This window comes from Chaetodon trifascialis, chromosome 2 (genome assembly GCF_039877785.1).
Source record: "Chaetodon trifascialis isolate fChaTrf1 chromosome 2, fChaTrf1.hap1, whole genome shotgun sequence".
Taxonomy (NCBI): domain Eukaryota; kingdom Metazoa; phylum Chordata; class Actinopteri; order Chaetodontiformes; family Chaetodontidae; genus Chaetodon; species Chaetodon trifascialis.
Genome location: NC_092057.1, coordinates 10,772,002 through 10,796,545, shown reverse-complemented (window position 1 = coordinate 10,796,545; position 24,544 = coordinate 10,772,002). Strand labels below are relative to the sequence as shown.

Genomic DNA, 24,544 nt, shown 5'->3' with positions numbered 1-24,544 from the left:
AACATAAATAAAACAAATACTGTGGTACAAAAAAATGGGCAGAAGGAGGAGCAAGGGATGGTGGGATTGGAACAACCTGATGAAACCAGCACTGCAAAAATAAAAAATGAAATGAAATTAAAAAATGTCAGCCGTGGTCCCGCCTTTTTCTTTTCAAAGAGGGTGAAGGAAAACAGAAATGACAGTGCAGACTCCACGGTTACAGTCATGTCCTCTCACAGAAATTCAGGAGTCGACCATTTTCAGGGACCACGGCGACACGAGGAAGGCGGGGCGGGGTTTGTCTCCATGGAAACATCCTCCGTGGTCTACGAGTCGAGTCGGAGTATCAACCCGAGAGAAAAAAAAAATAAATCAATGGAGGGTCCAGTCTTTGACACGTTTTTTTTTTTTTTTTTCCTTCTTTTCAAACATTTTTCTGAAATGCAGGTTTTGAGTCGTTTATGGTGGTGGCTGTATTTTTTCTGTCACTATTCTCATCAGCAAGCTTGAAGTACAGTCACACAGAAAACAATGTTTATGTCTCACCTGTCGAGATGCCGCTAAAGACCCTAAAAAAAAGGCATTGCATATTTACATCAAGAAGTTTGGGGTGACTCGACTTTTTTCTGGCAGTCCTCACAGTCTTCATACATGAGTGTCTCACGGCTCAGTTTTCTTGTGATCTGTGACATGATTAGTGATTTATTGATACCCTCTGTGTGTGTATAGAAATGTATTTTTCCCACAATACTGACAAGAGAGACAGGGGCAGAAGCCCTGCGTCTGGAGCTGGAAGCCTCGTTTCTGTTAGTGTCCGTGTGACTCTGATTTATCGTCTAAAAACAGTCTTTGTGTGTCTGTGTCTGTGTGTGTGCGTGTGTGAAGATGAAATGAAAACGTGTGTTTCAGCTGTCAGCGTTCCTACAAAGATCCACGCTACACTTAATGTTTCACTCGCTGTTTCGATATGTTTTACAGTCATATTTCTCTGACCTATTTCATCACTTTTGCACATAAACTTCAATGACAAGGCATCAGAACATAATTCTTCAAAAGCTTTCGCAATTGCAAATAGGTTTTAAGACCTGGAACACCAAATTCTTCCGCTGAACCTTTCCAGATGTGTGCAGGAACCCTGAAGAGTGTGAACAGATTTCCACAGAACAGATGAAGGCAGCAGTGTTCTCCAGAAACAACTGAAGTTCGTCACCTTTAGCCTTAAACTACGCAGTGCATTCATGGTGACGGGATGTCTGAATCTTCTGAAACTGAGTCAGTTCCTCTAAATCAACTGAAGTCTAGTCCATCATGAAGTGTTCAGAGAGCAGGACTCAAAGTTTGCACCTGTACATTAGTTGTACAGTCCGGTCTGGTTTAGAGGTTCACCATCAAACTTAAACTTATTTTCATCCAAAATGCAGCAAACCTAACTGCTCTGACTGGACTAAACACACTGTGGACCCACCTCACTGCGGTTCCAGGTCAGGTTTTGGATACCAGAAACCAAGTGGACCCCTGAAGACCTCTGCTTGTTGTATTTAGTGTTTACTTCCTGTTTTGAGGAAATCCAAACATCAAAGGTAACACTTGAGCTCTGCATAAACCTTACTGCACATACGCAACCATCGGCCCATTACACACCAACTCTGATTCTGTTCCAAAGACAAAAGCAATATTTTTAACAGCTACACGACAGTTTCATTTTGGTTTAGTTTCAAATATGAAACTAATGCTAACCACCCAGCTTCAGAGAAGTTAGTCGGTGTGTTCACTTTGGACAGTGCCAGGTTAGCCGTTTCCCCCGCTTTCAGTTTGTCTGCTAAGCTAAGCTAAGCTAATCACCTCCAGGCTCCAGCACACATACATGAGTGTTATCCATCTTGTCATCTCACCCTCCACAAGCAAATAAGTGCATTTCCCAAAATGTCACACTGCACCTTTAACATGCTCGTTGTCATCAAGCTAGCATGATGACATTCAGTCTGTAGATTCAAGCTACGAGATAAACAACCTCACAAACTCTTCCTGTCCAGAAATATCAGGGAAACTGTTGCTCTGTTGGAGGCACAACAGCTGCAGATATGCAACAGGAAAATGGAGGGTTATGAATGAATAGTGTGGATTTAGTTCCCAATTAAAGTTACGACAAGTAACTTTGATTTTGTGTTGCTTTTGGCGGCCCCTGTGGACAAAAGCGGTAATGTTTCCCAGAAAGAAGACACCGCCGCCTCATGATGTAAAGATCTTCATCTGCTAGCGTGTGCCTTTGTTTTGTCTTCGCTGATCCTGCCCTGCTGATCCAGTATCAGCCACAACCACAAAATCTAAAATCGGCTAACATACAGCTCACTCCTCGTCTGGGAAAATGCGAACAGGCTCTTCAGTGCTGTAAATCGTTTGGTCTGATTTTGGGGAATCCAGTGACAGACGTTAAGAACAATTTCAGAAACAGCCAATCCTCTCCCAGATGGTCTTGTTTGCTCATAAAGAGGCTTCAGTATTAAATCGAGACAGTTTCATAACCAGTTCAAAAGTCCCTGTCGCTGCTTTAAGTAGCAGACTTGTGCTTTTGACGGCCTCTCTGTTGGGTTTATGCTTTACTAGACAGGCAGAATGTGTTTGTGCACACGTTCAGAGTTCAGTTCTGAGGTTCCAGCCTCACCTGCTGCTGCTCGACACATCTGGAGCAGCAGTGAGAATTCATATTATTGAAGAAAACACCAAATTAGAGTTTGCTTGGAGAAAACTGCCGACTTCAGTCTGATCAGCATGCAGAACTCACAGCTGTCCTGTTTCTGGGTGTGTGTGTGTGTGTGTGTGTGTGTGTGTGTGTGTGTGCGTGTGTGTGTGTGTGTGAGTGTGAGTGTGTGTGCTATGACAGCATAAAGTTGACCCCCCCCATGTCCCACATACATACAGTACATACATACATACATTAAGCCACATTTCCCTGTGTAAACACCCATTCCACTAGTCCTACAGCTACGATGAGGAAACAGAAGAGAGGAGGTGAAGAGGAGGAGCAGGAGGAGGAGAAGCGGTGAGAAAGCAGAGAAAGGCCTCGTTCCCCTGCCGGCTGTGGAAAGCTGGAGCGGTTAGCTGAGTTTGAACGCGGTTGTGCTCTGTGGCGCCTGAGTGAACTGTGCAGTTTCTGGCAGTTTAGTGTTTCCTGTTTCAAAATAAAAGAACAACTTAGAAGTAAAGCGCGAGAAAAAACACATGGGTTGAAAAAATACAAGAGCAAGTAGTAATACTGATGAGAGGAATGATAGACTCGTCCATTCTGCTTTTCTGTCTCTCTTTTGTTTTTTTTAACTGTTTTTTTCTTATTTCGTTGACCTGTAGACAGTGATTTTCATCGCCATGGGATTGGGGAATGTGCGCTGCCATGGCAAATGTATGAGAAAGAAAATTTTTTTTTGTAGTTTTCTTTTTTGAGTGAACCACGAGCCATGCACTTATTCTCAACTAAGAATGACCCCTCACAACCCCGAAACCCGCCCGCCCTCTCCCAAAAAAAACACCCTGTCGGTATGATACGAAACATCTGCACACGTAAGGCAACATTTTTGGTTTTTTGTTCCCTAAAACGGCTCTTCCAAACCAAGTGCAAAAAGTCAAAAGAAGAAGAAGAAAAAGGGCAGAAACAACAAACAAACAAAAAAAGATGAACGCAACCCGGGTCGACAACTTAATACTGACGGAGAGAAAAAATAAATAACAAAAACATTGCCTTCTGCAGTAAATAGAGCTGAAAATGTAGGAGACTTATTTTTTTAGTGTGGGGAGACCGGCTGGAGTCTATCCCACTGTGCAAAAACCTCTTTTAAAGTCCCTAAAAAGACTTCTCCCCGTCTGTGAGGAGGCAGAGAAGGAGAAAAAGAGGGGAGACTGGTATTTTTTTTCCTAAAATGGCTACGTGTTTTCCTCAAAATGGCCACGAATGGGGACAATACTGGCTGGCCGGGCTGGAGCGCTCACTCCCGCCCACTGGCTGAGTAGGAGAACTGTGGGAAATGAGGCCTTCGCTCGTTGTCCGCTGCGTCCATCCCGTCCTCGTCATCTGTGGACAGAGACACAGACGCATTGGAGGCAAACATCACTGACTTTCCGTCTATCACCACCTGCAGGTAAAAGATTCCTCTTGTCTCAGTTAAATGAGAAAAACCTTCGAACTAATCGCCATCACATCGACCTCAGCTGCACTGTGAGATTAATAACACGGTGTGACAGGAAGAGTTGACTGATGTTTAGGACTGAAGTTGCTGACGAGGTCAAATGTCCTGACTTTTTAAATATGGCTCAAGCTGAGAAAATGTGAAGGTGTTAGACATTGTACAGATGTTTGCTAACCACGATGAAAACACTGATCTTCATGTGTAAAGCTGGCAGAGTTCCCCTTCAAGTCAAGAGGAGGCAGATTCACTTCAGCCTCCATCACATCAGCAGTAAGCTAACACACATCTGGGCTGTCGGTGGAGGTCGTCCTTACATTTCTCCGGTGGAGTGATGGTGATGGTCTGTGCTGTGAACTCCTCGTCAAAGTAGCGTGTGTCCGTCTCTGAGGAGACCTGCGGCTGGAAAGGTGGGACCAGCTGGAACAGACAGGAAGTGAATACGGTGAGTTTTTGCCTCCCACAGGACAGAGACAGATGTTGATCATGTGAGAGTAGGGTCAGTTTATTCAGTACAGTCTTTAAGTTAGCACCAGTCTTGTAGTTGAGCACTTTGTTGAATACCAATGATCATTTCGAGGTTTTGTACTCTAAACGCAGAGACGTGGCTCAACATCAACAGACTTTTACTAGAGTACTTTTACTTTGAATACTTAGTATTCAAAGTAAGTATGTTTTCATGATTATAACTACATACTTTTACTAAAGCAATATTTACAATGCAGGACTTTTACTTTACTTTAAGTGTGGTATTAGTACTTTTACCAGTGGCGGCTCCTGACAAATTTCTCAGGGGGGCAACTGCTGCGATGATGGCTAAGATGACCTGTTCAATGAAATGATGGAGTTGCAGTTGCTAGCCATGTCGATCTTGCAGTCTCCCGAGTCCCGACATGTGTGCGCACTGTGAATATCTTTTTCTTTTCTTTTTTTTCGCACGCTGTGCGTATCCTCTGGGCACGCATCAGTGCGTATGAAGAAATCACTTTGGGGCAAACCTTCCCGGAGCCCATAGAAATGAATTGTAGGGTCCGAAATTTGAAAAAAAAAAATCTCAACATGTAAGTCTATGAGAGCGCCTGGGGCGACTTTCAATCCGACTGAAATCACCAAAAAGGGGCGGGGCTTCTGGTTGGAAAGTGATATTCAGGCTGCTGAGTGTCACAGCAATATTCAGGCTGCTGATTGGACAATAATATTAAGACTTAGACCGGCAAAATGAACTCTTTTCTCTCTCTTTTTTTCGTGTGGCTTAAGGAGGGCGGTGCACTATCGCCCACTATGGGCCAACCACCCCTGACTTTTACTGAAGATATGAATACTTCCTCCACTACCCTTTAGTGCCAAGTCAGACATATTGGAGCCTTCAGAAAAACTCAGTCATAATTATGATTTTGACTTGAAAGTTTATGGGAACAGTATCAATAAAGGGAGTATTTACCATTAGTATTTTACTTTTTAAAGAAAAGAAAAATAACCGATGAAAGCCAAACTACAAGTAATTCAATCAGATGAAACTTGTCATAAACCTGCATACAAGCAGCGAACGACTGAAACACATTATTTTCTAAATATCTAATGTGCACGTTGTTGGAAGCTCAAGTCAAGCTAACAACAAGAAAAAGCAGAAAATGTGTCTGTCGAGAGGAGCTGGTGGTGTTTGGGCGGCATTAAGGAGTTGAAATGAAACAGAGATGAGGTAATTTTTTCTTTTCCGTTCTATTTTGGAGTTTACATCCCAGCCAGACTTCTTCTGAAAAATTAGGTAACCCTGCTACCAGAATATCTCAGGTACACTCTTTGAATAAATTACCACTGAAGATCGGATGACGTCTCGCAGCTAAATCCTGCTCTCACCTTCTTGTCGTAGACGTCCTGCCAGTCGACTGTGCCAAAGAAACTGTGTCGCATGATCTCCTTAGCGTCATCCGGTCCGCCGCCCAGCCTGTCAGAGGAAAGAAGAAGAGAAGAAGAAGACGTCAAAGTCAGACATCAAACGCTGCTCTTACAAAGTCTCCATCAATGGAACCAGAATATCCACCTGCTACTGATCCCAAAATAACTCATGGAGGTGAACGAGTTCGCTCTCTGAAGCTGCAGTAGCCTCTTTTCACCAGTTTCTTCATTAGAGGCAGAAAGTGCCTCAGGGATAATTAGAGTGGGAAATTAACAGCAGCAACCAGCCAGTTTTGTCCAACAGTACTTTTGCTGAATACCAATAATCAGGAGAACATTTTGTTCTCCTCTCAACATCCAGCTGCTTAAACAGAGACGTGAACTGGTGCATCTGGACACTGCAGGACAAGGATTCTTCATCCCCTTTTCTGCGAGTAAGAACCAGGATCCTACATCGCCAACAGGCCATAATGGATGGTGGATTTTCCTAAACCCTTCAATTGATACATGACTGTATCTGTTCATATCTGCGTATGAGTACATGTATCTACATATACGTCTCTGCGTTTCATGAAAAGTGAGGAGCTCAGATTTTTTAATCTGGATGGATTATGGGTTATATATCCCATCAGGCAAGGGAACGACATGGGATCCCACAGGAGAGGAAGTAAGTAGCGGAGGAGAGGGGTGACGCCCAGATTCCAGGAAATGATGGACAGATGGATGATGGATGAATGTCTGTAACCGGTCGTTCAGAGACATTAAATCTTTGATGGTTTGGTTGAAGTACAGAAGGTACCAAGACCAAAGAAGTGAGATATTCTCCTTCTTTGCTTTGTTCGGATCAGAAATGTACAAACACTTTCTGTCTACAGACAATAAAGAGATGACAGCAAAGCAGGTGAGAGAGGTGGGGAAGGACATGGTCAGGTCTTTAAAACCCCTCGGCCACCATGCGACCCCTCACCAAGGGGAGTTTGGAACTCCAACGTGCAAAAATTGAAGTTTAGGTTCACCGTCTCTCACCTCACTCACTTTAAGTGCGTCCTAACAAATGTGTTCAATGCATCTTGTCTACATCTTGGCCTGTTCTCGGTCTATCACGGGAACAGCATGAAACCCTCGTCATGTTGTCCGTGTGCATGTGTGTCTGCACAACATACAAACAAAACGGGGCACGCCTAAAAACACTGCTTCTACTACTTCTCATCAAAAATTTTTCCTGCACAAATTTAGACTTCTGTCAAAGACAGAAATCCACAGACTGAACCTCAGATGGGTCACAGAGTGTTCTGCTCAAAGCTGCTGAAGTGGTGCAGGTCTGCCTGCAGTTTCCACAGGAGAGAGACGCATCTGGAGAAAGAATTTATTTGTTAGCGCGTGTACCGTTTGTTGGGGTCCTTGATGAGCAGCCCCGACAGCAGCGACTTGGCATCAGCCGACAGGGTTCGTGGGAACTTGATCTCCTCCATGAGGATGAGCTCGAACAGCTTCTCGTGGTCCTGGTTGTAGAACGGCAGGCGGCCGCACATCATCTCATATGTCACCACGCCCAAACCCCACCAGTCCACCGCCCGCCCATAGTCGTTGTCCTCCAGCACCTGATAACATACAACATAATTTTACCATTTTACCATGTCGGTATTTACATTACATTTCCTTTTAAGAAGCTTAGAAAACAGGAAAGAAAATGCTGCTGCACAGTGTGAAACCCAATATTTTCTGTATATGCCAGGTCCAGCTGTTGAGTGATGAAGTGTATTGTGTGAGAAGCCATTTTAACCATTGTTACATCAAATAAAAAAAAAATCAACCATCCAACCCACATCGCTCTTCTTTCTGAGCTAATTATATTTGACTCGGACATATCTGATATCCTCTTTCATATCCTCTTAATGGCAAAATAACTTCCAAAATGTCCGCGATGAACAACATTAGAAGAAGTGAGATTATTTACTGACACTCTGCTTTGTTGTTGAGGAAGCACTGAGCTGCCATTAGAGGAACTACTTCTCTGGGCACTTCCACATTAACTACAACGTTAAGCCCCGGTGGTTGGGGCTTGGTGACAAACAGAATCCTAAACATGGTCTCTTTCTTGATTTCATCATACAGGACAAAAACAGATGACCGCAAAGGCTCAGTTTGAGTTTAGACAGACAGTTTTAGGATTCAGATTAGTTTTTTTCTGTCGTTTCCATCAACTCTGAAACCCAAATGCTCTATTTTTTCTTCCAACTGTCTTTTTAGTGTGACCTCTGACCTCAGGAGCCAAGTACTCTGGTGTTCCACAGAAGGTCTTCATGGTGGCAGTGTCGGTGATGCCTTCTTTGCAGAGGCCAAAGTCAGTGATCTTGATGTGGCCGTCTTTGTCCAACATGAGGTTCTCCAGCTGATGAGAAATATAGAACCGTGTTTTTTCCATCTAAGCACAGTCGAATAATGGATTTTTGTCAGACCCGAAACAACTTTAGTTTACCTTCAGATCACGATAGACGATCTTGGCAGAATGTAGGTAGTCTAGAGCAGAGACGATCTCAGCGCCGTAGAAGCGAGTGCGGTCTTCCGAAAAAACTCTTTCTCTTGACAAATGGAAAAACAGCTGTGAAGAAAAAAAAAAAATCACACACCTCAGACATGTCTGCTGTATTGGATTGTATTCATGTTTCTATATGTCTCTACTTCTGACAGTGTTTTTAGCTTTTCTAACTTTGTTGTAAAACACTGGACATGTACAGCATTGGATATGCAATACAAAGGTGGAGCTGAGTGTTAAAAGGAGAAAAGTGCGAAGGAAAGTGATGCTAAATGCTGCAGATTTACAAAAATGTACACAAGCAGTGTTTAAAAAACAACCATGCTAGCAGAGCCGCCCTCAGCCTGACATAATAACACATACTATGATATTTATTCTTGTAGCTTTAATTATGGAAGTTCAATTGACTACCTCTTGGAAATGAAGGCCAAGGAGCTCAGGCTTACAGAAGTTTAAGACACCAAATTTAAATATGATATCTTTCAGTGTATCCCTCAGAGAGAACATAACGCAGAAGGACTTCTTTAATACAGTATATTTATCTCTAAATAGACTCTTTCTCAGGATAAAATGGAGCACAGCATTACTTCAGGCAGAGTACTGCAGTGCGTGCTTGCATTGGCTGACTGACATTAGTTGCTTTATTCATGCTTCATAATCACTGGCTCATTCACAGCTGAGTGGCTGTCAGCTGACTGGTAACATCCAATCTCTCCTCATCTCTTCTCTGTATTACTGCGTTCATGGCCTCCACCTTATCAGCCAAGGTATTGTTGATTTAAAGATTTGTTTTTTGGCATTTCTGCTTGCTGCAGAGAGACAGGGAAAGCAGGGAGAGAGACAAGACTCAGCCTTGATACGTGAGTTACCAGGGCACCAAACTATTGATTTAACTGAGAATTAATGTGAATCGGCGTGTTTATTAAGGAGGATTAGCTCTCCGGTCGTCATTTATTTTTCTCCTTCTCCTTCAAAAAGTACAACCATTTGTTATAAATGGTCAGTCCCTTGATGAACTGTCTGACTGAAGTCACATAAAAAGAAATGAATAATGAGATATTCAGTCCTACAACTCTCCAAGTGACACTGAGACCACAATAAGAGGAGTGACTGATTTCTGTTGAGGCTCTTTGAATCACACTTCGTTGTTAATCAACATTCTTCAAGTATTCTTGAAATAACTTCCATGTTGAAATAAGACAGAACATCTGCCAGCATCAAAAACATTTTTTTAAAAAGCAATTCACTGATCTCTCACCTCTCCTCCGTTGACGTACTCCATTACAAAGCACAGCCGATCCTTAGTCTGGAACGAGTACTTCAGAGACTGCAAAACAATATATACATATTTTTTAATCTCTGCAGTTTGTTTCAAATGCAATATTTTTGAAGAACAGAGGCTTTGTGCCCTGAATTCAGTGCATCTTTCCTTCTTTGCATGACACTCATAAAAAGCCTCCGAACTGAAGTTGGTGGCCACTGCTTCTCTTTTTAAAACTCAGTGAAAAGTAGGAGGTGGATTCACTCTGACACAGTAATGTTTTGTGTCTGCACACTGATACTCACAGTTAGGAATGGATGCCGAGTGTTTTTTAATACCCTACTTTCTGTGAGTGTGTGAGCAACTTCATCCTGTGATAAAGAAAGAGGAAGAGGCAGAATGATTAATCAGGAGACAGAAGGAGCTCGCCTGCAGACGATCTCTGGATTTAGTCGAAACGATGAGGATGTAATGTGCAGGGAGGAATGTGAACATCAGGCTAATGCAAGTCCAAATAAATGTTTCTAAATATGAACATCTCAAACATTTACAGGCCAAATATTTCACACAGAAGGTAATGCATTTAGATTTTTAGCCATTTTCTCAGGCTAGAGTAGAGTCACAGATCTTTAATCAAGATTAGAGATAATATTTAGAATGTAAACTTTTCAAAACTGAGCTAAAAGGTGCTTTACAGACAAGTAAAAGGACCTTGGCTATGATGACTTCTTTCTTCAGGATCTTCATGGCGTAGTAGGTGCCACTCGCCTTCTCCCTCACCAGAATGACTTTCCCGAAAGTGCCTTTGCCCAGAAGCTTCAGATAGTCAAAGTCATTCATTGTCTGGAAACAGAGGTATGATGTCAAGAGACCACTTCTCCATCATTCAATGCACTTACATCCTCTTTTCAAAGCTGTTGCTTTACAAGCAGGAGCGATATTTTTTACCGCACTCAGATCAACCGTCACCTTTCGTTTGTAGTGGCTGATGGAGGTGTCCATCTCCTCCTCGTTGACGTTCTCGATCTGGGAGGTGGGGCTGCACAGGATGCCCTCCTCCTCCTGTTTAGCCAAAGACTCGGCAACCATTTGGATGGCCTCGGCCCACTCATCCCTACAGGACACAACAGGTTAAAGTGGTGGCGCTCTTCTTTAGGCTAACTGTTTGGAACTGTGGCTTCACCTTTAGACTGACTAGCTTCAGAGCTTTAGAGAAGGTTTTTCTCAAAAGTTCAATTATATTTTCTTGATCTGCTGTAGGAAAACCCTCTGCATCCTGAAACTTAGGATGGGTTAATCCCTCCTAACCTCCTGGTATGAGTATGGGTTAAGAGGTTAAACCATTTCACTTATCCTTAGTATTGGGATCCTAAGTATTTGGATGGCTAGAATGCAGAGCCACTATGTAGCGCCCGACTCCACCTCTAAACCAACTGGATTGGACAAACTGTCTGAGAACATATGAACATACGTGTTGGGTCCAATCCAGCACACTCTCCTAACAACCTGCAGACCTAATCTGAAAAGTGACTGCTGGTCATCTGCATGCAAGCGGTCGTCGAAGGATGTTGTTACCAGAGCCTTGTACAAAACAACCCACTGAGCGTCAGGTCATCATGTATACATTATGTTGGGTATTGGAATGAAACCCTTTGAAACTTGGCATCCAGCCTCAGCCCCACACCCCTGTTTCCTGTCTTTCTTCTCACTGTGTCGACAGACTGCTGTTGTGTGAGGAGAATTTAAGACAAAAACCCTCCAGTCTGGTTCAGGACTGAGAACTGCCAGGCCTTTCATATCGGGTATCTGTTGACAGTGAGTCCTCTCCCATATCTTTTTATTACATTTGACTTTTCCAGTTCACAAGCAGCATTTAAGATGTGTTTTACCAGTTTCCTTTGACGGTTTCTATAACATTTTCTACAGCTTTCTATATTTTTTTCTTTATCACTTGTGAAACGAACACATATTATTCATTCTGTTAAATTCTGAATTTGACTGTTAATGGGGTTTTGGGTAAGGATTTTTTCCCAGTAACGCTATTTACAGACTCTCTTTTCTTTAGAATATTTATATTTAGAAAACAATTGACCCACTGACCCAAAAACTAAATAATGCAACTTAAAAACAGAGGTAATTATCAATGGGTGGTCAGAAATAAGTAGTCAGTATTATCCTAGTCAGTGTTGAAAACTGCTGAGGAGTAGGAGGAGGAGGCTGAGCGCTCACCTCTCATCAGGAGTGTCAACGTGAAAAGTCCTCTCGATGACAGTGGTCCACTGCAGACAGCGAATGATGAAGGTGTTTGGCTTGGGCCGCTCTGTCTTCATCAGCTGACATTCTGGAAGTCACACAGAGATCGATGTCCAGTGTTACACAGATATTTGTTCTCAGTGAGTAAAATATGCGATGAAGGCCTCTGTTCATGTCTCACTTGCTACAGAGAAGTTGTTGAGTGGGTAGGCCAGGTCAGAGTCCTGTGGTTTGTCCTTGTAGCCGATGAAAGAGCCGTCTGTCTTCAGCAGAAAGTAGCGTGGTCGCCAGTTCTTGATGTACTCACCTGCAGGGAGGAAAAAAGTGACACTGACGGGTTACATCCTGCTCCACTCACATGTGTTTAGACTGAGCTGGGAGCAGCAGAGCCTGGACTTTAAGCATTACAATCGCTTTCATTCTGTAATGAACGTGGAGGAATGTGACTCTATAATATTGGTATGAGGCTGCTAATGAGACTGAACTGTCATTTTGCTTCACTACATTATTCAGTCTGAAATCATGTTCATGACAGCAGTTTTCTGTTTGGTGGAGGGAGGTGTTTTGCTGTAACTGATAAGCAGAGATGGACAAGTCTGTCCCGCTGACGTCATTTTCAATTCACATATGTTGTGATGGCTGATGTTTAGCAGGAAACTTGAACAGTCACTTGAAAAGTCCTCTCTGGTTGAAAGTTTCAAGCCTTCAAGTGGTCAGGAATGTGCTCTGTTGCACCTGTAACCACACCCAAGAGTGATGTCATCTGGTCCTGGAGCACACCTGTACGTCACTGCAGGCAGGTGAGAATTTCAACCACTGGAGGTCAGCAAAGACTAATTTTTCAGGGGGTGTTAAGTTTGACTTTGGTGGTTTATGGCGACAAAATAAGGCTAAATATGGTGATATAACCTATTTTTTTGTCTTCCTCTCCGGATCCGTTTTGGCCAGAAGTTAGTTAGGATCTTCTTCATATTAACATTCAGTCTTCGAAAATCTGCTGAAACAATGTTATATGTAACCCAGACGTGTAAAAGACACCAACTTTCAACCACACTTACTCACCATGACATCCTCTTACCTGCAAATCAGTTAGTGCTTTCTGGGAACTTTGTGAAAACTTTGTAAATGAAATGAAACAGACTCAAACAGTAATAGTATCCGGTGTCGTGTCAGGAAAGTAACCTCACAGCAACAAAATCCCACCTGCTCTCAAGGAACGACTCATCACTTTGAACTAGTTAATTTTGGTTTTCTGCTGCATAGTGTGAAACAAAATAAGTTTAGAAGTGCGGAGCATTACAAGTGGGAAAAGTTTAAAGTAAGCCAATATGTCTTATTCTTTATTATCACCAGCCTTTTTGTTTCTCTAAATTTAGCTTTACGGAAACATCAGCTGACACATTCATTTAAACATCTGTACCAGTTCTAGCTGAGGAAAAACATCGTTTGATTAGAGATACTGCATGAACAGAGTTTATTCTTACTCAGCGGCCATGAAGCATTGATTTCCAGCTGTTCTGACTCATCAGTTTGTGACACAATTACAGCAAATGTTGGAATACATGAATATGTCGCGGTGACATGTTGACATCATAGTCATATCAGCATCAGAGCTTATGAAGAACAAGGCACTGGAGCCACAGTGTGTCTGCAGTGATCAACAACTGAACTGAACCGCCTCAGAGTCCATCCAACAAATCAAACTCACACATCTGATGATTCACAAGGCTTCAGAACAACAGTGTGATGAGGATGACAAAGGCAGAAATCGGATGAAGTCAAAAAGCTCAGTCAGTTCCACTTAAAAGCTGGTGAAAAGCAGAGAGAGTCAACACCACAGGATAACCTGCAGGCACATCTAGGTTGCTGAGTCATTGGAGATGCAAGTTAAATTAGAAATAAGGGTTGCTGATAATGAGTTTTTTCTACATCAATACATCTATCAAAAGTTACTTGATTAATTATTTAGTCTATAACATGCAAAAAAAGCAAAACACGCCTGTTTAAAAATCCCCAGAGACCAAGACAAACATCCAAAATCCAAAGATTCAAATTACAATGATGTAAAGCAAAGAATAGCACCAAATCCTTCCAATAAAAAGCTCAAATGAGCAACCAGAAATAGCTGTTTTTCTGATTAATTATTTTAACCTTTAATCAATCATCAAAATTGTTATGAATCATGTCTGGCCAGAGGTGGCCTACAAGATGAAGTTGTAACCAGAAAGTTTCTGGTTCAATCCCAAAACCCGTAGGATAAATATAGATGGAGAAAGTGAAGAAGCAATGACCAAATAAGGATTCATCAGTTGCGAAAACTGTTTCAAACTTAGAGAATAACTGACTGGCTGGTTTGGCACTAACAGAAACGGTGCATTTATCAGAGCTCTGGTGTCCTGCACTTACAGAGAAATACATTTAAATAACGATTTCAAGGTTTGACAGTCTGAATCTGTCAAAAGTTTACTTCTTGACTAGTGGCAGGGCCCGAGGATCACACTGATAGCTGGTCCAAGGGCTGGGCAACTGGACCAACACCACACACACACCTCCATGAATATACTGTGAACTGCTGGATGCTGGGCTGACATTTTAACTATTGCCCAATCTCATTGGTCGTTCGGTGAGTTATGCCAGATTGCCATTGAATTTGGACATTTATTCATTCATACTCCCCAGAAGATTAACCCTTTCGATTGCTAGGCTGCTCTTCATTACGAATGTGACATGGTGCTGCGAGCGACATCCACGCAAGAGCCAAATACACTCGCTCTGATTCCCACAGAAACGCAAGCTCAGATTCGTTTATTTCTGCACTCTGCTCGTGGAGTCGGGATTGCTCCCAGTGAAGATGCAGGACTGCAATGCAGATTAGTCTTGATTAGCTCAGAAAGCAGGCGTTGTTGGAACTGCTGTATTGCAAAAAAACTGTCAAGGCTTACCACAAGGCAAAAAAAAAGACTAAAAACAAAACTAGTCTGTGTTCAGGAAACAAACTGTGGAGCAGGAAATTTATCATGTTTGGAATGGTGGCTATGAAAACGAGTATGCAAATGACCTGTTCAATGCAACAAATCCACAGGGATACACACACAATGTGTACCGTTAAATGGTGACCTCATGGTGCCTGACCAAAGACTCAAGAATACCACCTGTAGCTCAGCCGGTGGATCAGGTCGGCCATTAAACATGGTGGTTCGAGGCCAACCTCCTCCTGTCCACGTGTCCTTCATAAAGACGCTGAACCCCAAATTGCTCCCAATGTGTGTTTGGAAGGAAAAACCTCACTAAGTTGCTTTAAAAAAAACTGCAAAAAAGGTGGAAAAAAGAAGTCCTGCCCATTTTGTTCTCCTGTCAACTCAATGACCTTTCACTTTGACTGATTTCCCATTGGTTTACAGTTTAAATTAATTCCTCACTGTGCTGTGTCCAGCCCAACTTCCTGTTCAACAGGAAAAACATATCAAACATGTAAAGACGCAATTTAAAGAGGTCTTTCATGATCCTCCTGGTCTTGCTCCATAGTTCAAAACTTGAGTCATTTTGCTGAAACAGATCCTTCAGTTTGTGAATACAATCAATCAAACAAGTTAGACAATTGAGCCCCACCAACATAAACTCTGCAGCCAAGAACAATAATGTTGCTCCACATTCAAATTTTATAACTTTCTTGGATTTCTCAAAGTTCTCAAAGATTCAGTTTCAACACCCCAGTTTCTAAACCATCCTGAATGTGTGAACTCTGAATTTTGATCTTTAACAGCCCACAGAGCTGCTTGGGGCAGTTTCTCGAAGAGGGCTGTTAGGGCTGAATTATAAGAGCGCACAGAGGTGCAATAAACAATTCAGGGACTTCTGGGGGCCGGAGAGGAAGGAACCAGAGTGTTAGGTCATCCTCATGCTCATAGTGCCACAGAGAAACTTCCCCCTGCCTGCCAGCCAACAGCCCTGAGCTCAGACCAGACAAACACACCTCCAGCACACACACATACACACACACGAAAATCACTGTGGGAAATAACACAGCAGCCAAGTGCAGCTCAGACCGGGCTGCAGCGCTGCAAAGCCTGCCTTCTCTGCTCGCCGTCTGGCAGGTAAACAACCATTGTTTGGAGGTGCTGTTCTTCAAACTGGCAGGGTGGCTTAGGCCATGTCCACACTGAGCTGCATAAACACATCTTTTCTGACTGAGGCAACAACCAAAACTGGGTTTTTCCTAAGCACCTTTAGCAGTGAATTCATCTGAAAACACCAGTCTTGTTTTCTAGTGTGGACCAGGAAAAAAAGCTGAACCAAAATAAGTACACCAGCCTTGTCGCACACCGTCACACACAAAAGGCAGCAGCTGTTCTTCACTTCCACACTACATACACATTTAATAACTTTTCAAAATGAAGTATATTTACTATTATTATTACTATTGGTCCATAATGCAATGCACAAATAAAATGTTCCAAGGTGGAAAAGATGAAAATCTGGGATCATCGCAAGAAACTAAAAGTATTCAATATTTGGGAAACATTTTTCCTTTCTTATTATTAGTTTAACAGGCAGTGGCATTCTGGAGTCACATGTCATGTTTTTAGGTACCTCATTTCATCTGTCTTTTGGGCGAAACCAGGATATCAAGTGCTTGGTGCTGCATCTGACAGACATCAACTGAAGTCTGGAAAAACTTATTTGATGACATGTAAACTGCCTTTTAGTACAGTAGTGTAACAGTCTCAGGTTCGATTCCCTCAACAGCTGCTGAGTTAATCTGGTTTCAGATGTCCTGGAGCAAGACACACATCTCCACCTGAACACTAAATGAATGAGTCAGCTAAATGATTAAAACTAAAAATGAAAACCAGGAGAGCAAAAGAAGAGCAGCCATCTGTGCCTGAAAATGTTTCATTTTCCACCCTGCGTGAAAACAAACCTAAAGCCACAGCAGACACAGATACACACAGAGATAAATGAATTCATTCAAACAAGCACAAACACAGCCAGGACCGGAACACATCAGCCATGTTTCAATCCAACTGGCAGGTTTGCCTCCTCTCTTAAAAAATACAGAAAGGAGAGGCGACTTCCAAGAACTGGTTAGCATCGTTGTTCCTGTTCTGTCAGAGAACATTCACCCCTTCATCTGACAAAACGTACAGAAAAATACTTTGTTGCAGGACTGTTCAACCCCAGTCAAGATTATTAAACCTGTTTATTGATGTTTATCATTTTCTCTACTATTTGAAGGTGAACACTGATCTTTTACATATGTCTTAAGCATTGTGACCACTGTCAACACAGCAAGTTTAAATTAACTGAGAGTGACTCGTTGATTTGCTGGTTTACTCGGTTTTCATATGTTCAGGCTTTGGTCTGGTCACTTTGGGCTCTGGAACTAATAATTAGCATTTTTCACTATTTCATAAAATTTTATAGACTAAAATGATTGAATAATAAAATCACTGTTAGTTGTGGCGCTTGTTGTCTCAATCATGGCAACCAGTCTCATCTTTTTGACCAAGTTTTTTTTCCCTACCCAGCATCACTGGCTGCTAGAGGAGCTGCTCTGCTTTTGGTCAGCTGTCAGTTCCACAAGACAGGAGATTCTTTAATACCAGACTGTTTGTCTCCGAAAGCGGAGGGAGCTGATGCTCATTTTCCATAATGCGTCTTTGCGATGAAACAACGATGCATCCGAATTTTCGACTTTATATCTATGCACAACCTCTGCGTGATGTTTTAAAGCGCTTTTCTCTGGACAGTCTTGACTGATATCCCGGTTAATAATCAGTTTACTGTCCAGTGACAGTCTAATTCTGGAAAGCAAATCCATCATTTACAATCTGATCTTTCAGTCAGCTCCACAGAAATTCTAAAGCCACTTAAAAAGTGAAACAACCATCAGGCTGTTTGCACCACTCCTACAGCATTATTCATGCATGACATGCTATGTTTACATCAATACATACAATATCTATTGTTCAGAATAAGGCTAACCTTATTCTGTATTTTTCCTACTATCAACAAATCAAATGAAACTCGACAATGTGCTACTCTGTCTCTGAATACGTGAGAATTTCCTAACCTGTAGTGGGTTAATTGACATTTACTGACGATAAGTAAAATGTAGAACCTCACAAGCTAATTTACAAAACAATGACAGCTAGATGCAACTGGAAGTGTTACAGATGGAAACATGAAACCTCCTCACCTCTTTTCTGGACCCAGCCTTCCTTGACGACGTTCTGGTCGCTCATGGTGGCTTCTCCTCGTCACCGGTTCTCCCAGTTCTCCCAGTGTGGTGACGGTGAAGGGACAGTTGTTGGGGGGGGGGGGGGAGCGGGGCAGTTTGTTTGGCTGAAGCTCAGTCAGCCTTCCGTCTGACCGCTTGACCTCTGACCTCCAACCTACCTGCACCCACTCTGGCCTGACCTCAGATCTGTTCCGCACTGGGCTGTATGAGTCTGTAGTGTTTCTCTATCTGTGTCTCTCTCTGTCCCACAGTCACTTTCTCTTCCCTCCTCTCGCCCTGCCGACCCAACCTGACTTTCTCTTGCTGTCTTCTGTTTCTCTCCCCTCCTTGTCTTCCTCACTTTCTAAAATGTTTTACTCCCTTCTTTCAATCCCTCCCTCCGTCTCTCTCTGTTTCACAGCTGCCCTCACTCCCTCGTTCCCCCAAGCTCCTTCTTCTTCTTCTATGTTCAGGCGCTCCAGCGGTGAGTCAGCCTGGAAGGAAACGGAGGCAGAGAAAGGAGAGAAGGGAGAAAAAACACACAGAGCAGGTCAGTGGATAGTTTCCCTCGTATAGCAAACACAACAGGCTGCCACTTATTGTTCAGAGCCTTAACACACTTCCTGCCTCCTTACCTCCTTCTCTCCTTTCTCATTTTCCTTGCCTCCTCACACTTTCTCCTTCTCCTCTACTTCACAAACTTGATCTTTTCCTCCCAGTTCCTTCCATCTCTCATCAGTCTAACCCTGACTACTTCTCCCCGTTTTTTTTACCTCCTCTTCTCCCTCCTTCCTTCTTTACCTCCATCCTTCACCAGGCTTTTCTTTCCTTCCCTCACCAGCTTCTCTCCTTCCTCATTTTCTTTGCCTCCTCATATCATTCACTCCCTCACATCATCTCCTCCTCCTCCTCCTCCCTTTCCTTTGTTCCTTCCTCTCCTTCGCTCCCTCCTTCTTCCTTCCTCCTCTCATCAGTCTTTCCCAAACTACTTCCTCCTGAACGTTTTACCTCATCTTCTCCTTCCTTCCATTTCCTTCCCTCGTTCTCTCATTCCTTCCTTCTTCTCCGTCTCATCAGTCCTTAACTACTTCTCCCACAACTTTTTTACCCCATCTTCGTTCTCCCCGTTCCTCACTAACTCCTCTTCCTCCCTCTTATATCCTGTCTTTCCTTCCCTCTCTCATCATTCTTTCACTATTTTTACCTCAACTTTTAATCTCCTCTTTTAATTGCTTCCTTCCCCCGTTCTCTGCTTCCTCATAGAATTCCGGTATCTCCGTCTCTCACCTCCATCACTGGCTCCTGTACTCTCTTTCATTTCCCTCCATCTCTTCCCAATTTTCTCTAACTCCTCAAATTATTCACCCCCTCCCACATCTCCTCCTTCCTTCGTTCTCTGCCTTCTTCCACTAACTCCTCTCCATCAGTCCTTCCCTACTAATCTCCAAACTTTTTGTATCTCCTCTTCTCCTCAGTTTCTTCCTCCACACCCTCACTGACTAGATCAAAGTTCTTCTTGCTATACTTCCATCTATCTTTTTCTCTTTTCCTTGGCTACCTTTCTCCTTTCCTCATTTTCTCCTTCCTAAAAAAAGCCTGGTACCTCCCTCTCTCTCCTCATTCGTTCCTTTCCTCTCACCTTGACTAGCCCTTAGTCTGCTTCTACGTCTTCATTTTCTCCTTCAACATTTTCCTTGCCCCTCACATCATTCACCTCTTAGTACATCTACTTCCTTTGTTCCCTCTCTTTCTAACTCCTCATCTCCCTCCCTTGATGCCTCCCTGTGTTGCCCCGTGCCCCTCCATCAGTTCTCCCTTAGTTGTGATGGGCATTTTTAACTACTTTTTAACATTTCATAGATCAAACAATTAATCAATTAACTGAATTGGAAAGTAATTGTTAGCTGCAGCGTTACAAATTTTACATTGCATATATTGTCCTATCCTCCAGCCATATCAGTCATATCTCATTTATTAGCGTTGACCATCACTTCCTCCTCTGAGCGTGTCTGACCACATCTCTGCCCACCAGACAAAAAACACATCAAGAGAAACAAAGTGAGGTTAAAGTTGCATCATTTCAAACATTCTCAAGCTAGCAGAACTGTTATAGAGGCAAGTTTCATCATTTCTCCTTACGTTCAGTTTCATTCATGAAAACAAATGCCTGCATGAACATTCAAAAGCCCTGTAAGATTTACAAATGAACCTGCAATTTGTCACTGATGATCATTTGTGAAACATCATACTGCCACAATTTCAACCTGCATGAAAACAGTGCTATCAAAATAGCTTTTGTGAAAGAAAAACCCAGAATAAATACTAAATTAGAAATGGCTCCCGTTAAGAACCACAGTCATGGGAGAAACCCTTCCTGGTCCCCTTCCTCACCGTTTTCACACCTTCAATTGTTCTCTCCTCCACTGCCCTCATCCTGCTTTCTTGCTTCTTTCATTACTTCACTCCCAAACTTTGTCTTCACCCTCACTTCATCCTTCTTCCAAATCTCTTCATCAGTCTCTCACGCCATTTCTCTCTTTCATATTTCTTTTATCTTGGTCTAACACCTAAGTCAAACACTTAACACATTTATTTTACAACAGTTGTGTTTCTTATGAGTTTGTCCACAAAGTACAGTTCGCCTAAAACTCAGTTATTAAAAATCACCTCTTACAACCAATGACTCTGGAGTTTGTGTAAAGACACCAGTGCTGTTTGATATAAAGCCTCAAGCCTCAAAGACCAGCAGGTTGTTATTGTGAAGCGGCGGCAGGTACACGTGAGATACATATCCAAGACTGTAGTGCTGACCCTAAAAGTCGATGATTCAAATCATCAGTCAAGAAGTTCCCAGTCAACTCCCATTTTATTAGTCAAATCTCTGCACTTTGTTTTTTTAGCTGCGTCATCTTACAGAGAGCAATGCAGGAGCGACGGCATGACAGGCTGTAAACTTTACAAACCGAGTCTCAAAATGACCCCAAACCACAAATCTTACTGTGATGGCAGCGGAGAGGGGTGATAGAAGCAGCGTGACGCAGGACAGTGACTCCAGTCTGTTGGCTGCTCCGGTGATGCCTGTCACTCAAGATGGTTAAATCACTTTGTAACCAGACAGCGGTACAACCTCCTCTACTGCTGTCCACTGTGATTGACTTTTGGCTGACGGTGCTGTCAGCAGACCAACAGGAGAGACGCTCTACAGTACGCTGGGATTTTATATCTGAACTATGAGCAGGACACACACTTATAGTTTGTCTGTGTGGAAATCTGAGATTTTGACACCACAGATGGCAAAAGTCTTAAAACGTGAGCCCTGGAGGTAAAGCACAAGCCTTATGTAGGCTAGGCTGACATGGAGTTTAATGTGAAGTTGGCAGCAAGTTGGGTACAGCCCCACTGCTTATTCAACATTTGTCTACATCTAGAAGCAAATATGAAATCAATACTATTGTTTTAATGGAAACCTAGGACCACTGTCACAAAAATCAACAGAAAATTTCAAAATTTATAATCATATTATTCACAAATGTATCCCTGTGCATGTGGCAGAAACGTAACTTTTTTACAGGAACAGTGCTGGAGGTAAACTTACTGAGAAATTACTTGTTGGCTTTGTACCAAATCAATGAGCTACAAGACGAATGACATACATGCTATCTTGTATACACATGTTTCACATTTATCGAATATAATAATTTGTAATCTTTTCTGTTCCAGCTACGAAGCCAAAGACTTCAGAACACTTCATCTCCATGTCAATGAAACTTGCTTTAGGGTTGTGGGCTAGTATGCGTGACATGCACAAAGATAGAGACTTTCGATATTGATATATATCACAATAATGTAAGAGGTTCAAAACAAGTAAATAAATTCTGTTATGCATTACATGAAACCAAACTCTTCATATGCTTAAACCAAAAAAGTAATATCTAGCTTTGACAGATTTTATAAACAGCTTTTCTCAATCATTCATTTGGATCGTACTGTCAGATGGGTACTGCAAAAAGTCGATAAACAACCTCATATTATTGCCCTGCCCTACCTCCTGCTGAAGTGAAAATAATACAGCAAGAAACCATCACAATACATGGTGTTTTTAAATGGTCTATCTATTTCTTGTATAAATCAGCTTGAAGTACCTGTGTTTGCAGGGTGCCATGTAAATGGCTTGTCTTTTGAGACAAATGTTTTCCGATTCAGTGTCACCAATACCACAATGACTCATAAAGTATATTCTTGCAATTTATCACACATCACAGAATCGCCAATACAATGTTACCCATTGTGCGATAACCTAAAGAGATAAAATCCTATTTTGCAAGAATTTAATAATAATGAAAGAGTAATAATGTAAGAACATAAGATGCTGAACATGTTTTGGCACATTGGCCATGTTCCTTCGATGCACAGTGCACACACACCATCAATGGGACGATCCAAGGCTGGAAAACAAATGTGAGCCCTCCAATGACAACAAAAACAATGGCTGACAGGAGCAGCCGTTGTATATTTCAGAAGCCGGTTCAGAGCTGCGGCCCTCGGTCCCACAAACACCCCCCTGTCTCTGATTTATTGGCCATGATTGGGTCCTGCACCGCACACAAACAAATACTGAAACAACAGCTTTTGTTTCAAGGGCGTGTGGTGTCATTATCTGTTACATAACAACATCCGCTTGGCGTGCTCCATTATATTTTAATGGGCGAGACACGAATAAATGTCTGGCAGTGACTCTTGTACCGACTAGTTACTGTTAGTGGCGATAAAATAGCTGGCTCTCGGTGTGAAATGGCAGGGTCAGGGAAGCAGTTGTGTAAACCAGGCTGGCCTGTGATGGCTCGGCTGGAGGATGCGAACTAGCCAGGGATGCTAGCGTGGGGGGTGATGCTACTGCTAATGTTAGCCGGCGAGCTAGCTGGATGCCTGGCTTGGAGGCTGGCTAGCATAGCAAGCTGGCTAACAACTGACAGTCAGTGGCAGGCGGGGGAGCCGTTTGACGTGATGGTATTTTCATCTCTGGGATGAAACTACTCCGCGGTTTATCGGTCGATTTATTTAATTCATCTCGAACAGAGACGCGACGCTGTGTTTTTGAAGAGATGGGAGACCGGGAGGGAGGAGGAGGAGGAGGAGGAGGGGGTAGGAGGAGAGGGGGGAGAAACGGGGAGGTTGGGGGTGTCGTTCACCACGGAGATGGGCCGAGGCCAGACGGACGGTACCGTTATCATTACTAGCCCTCCCCTCCCTTCTGCAGCAGCAGCATCCCGGCGCCGCATCCCTCCCAGACTGGCGAATGACGAAGCAGCCCGCTAACAGCAGCTAGCTAGCATGCTAACCTCCGCTCCCACCCGCTCCGGGCTCGAGACAAACCCGCTCCCCGTGCCCCCAAAACGACGACCCCAACCCCCGCTTCCTCCCTCCCTCCTCCTCTCCCTATCCCTACAAACAATTCCCACGTCCAACCACAACACGTTATGGCATATTGTAACAATTATTTCACCTGGTAGTCGAAGAATGATAGGGATGCCCCCCACCTCCTCCCCCTCCTCTATGGGCACTGGAGCATCCAACGAAGTAACGTCCCTCAGTGGTGAAAACAGGAGGAGGACAGCGATGGATCCATAGCCGCTGATGCTGTGTCCAGACCGTGGAAGCCGAAAAGAGGAGGGTTTTTGTGTCCCAGACAGACAGAGACTGCGGCGGCAGACAGACACGCGGACAGACAGACAGACCCGTTCGGCTCCTGCTCCCTCCGCAGCTCCGCCAGGAAACCTCGCTCGGCTCCGAGTCGGCACGTCACGTTCAGCCAGATCTGACTGGGAGGACTCCTGCCACGTTCATGGGCTGTCGGAAATATGGGGAGTTACTGACCCAGCCAGCCCTAAAATGTGACTAAACCTGGTATTTTAGGACTCTTACATTAAGGGCAAAAAGTGAGGACACTGAGGGGCCACAGCTAAAATTTTAAAATAATGAGGTTACAAGTCTACATCACACAACCCACCACATTTAAATAACTTTGACCAGAAACCAAAAAGGTCACTATTAACAATTAATTGATGGATTGTTTAGTGTATGGTAACTGATATTCACTAATTCTCAGAACCAATGAAATTTGCTTGTCTTCTCTGACCAACAGTCCAAAGAGAGATTTAGTTGACTTTCATATAGGACAAAGAACGACAACAGATATTTGATAAGATGGAACCAGTAAATGA

At 43.1% G+C, this 24,544-nt stretch overlaps 1 protein-coding gene across 1 annotated transcript; it reads right to left on the bottom strand.

Annotated features, from left to right (window-relative positions):
* Positions 1–407: 407 nt before the first annotated feature.
* Positions 408–24,155, bottom strand: akt3b (v-akt murine thymoma viral oncogene homolog 3b). Its single transcript, XM_070990818.1, has 14 exons — positions 23,827–24,155; positions 18,303–18,817; positions 12,285–12,410; positions 12,080–12,191; positions 10,820–10,964; positions 10,562–10,693; positions 10,156–10,221; positions 9,848–9,916; positions 8,533–8,655; positions 8,317–8,445; positions 7,440–7,654; positions 6,015–6,102; positions 4,475–4,577; positions 408–4,045 (listed from the first exon to the last, which is right to left on the bottom strand). Exons 2-14 carry the CDS (start codon positions 18,346–18,348, stop codon positions 3,960–3,962), a joined length of 1,440 nt encoding a protein of 479 aa, XP_070846919.1. The 5' UTR covers positions 18,349–18,817; positions 23,827–24,155; the 3' UTR covers positions 408–3,959.
* Positions 24,156–24,544: the final 389 nt, after the last annotated feature.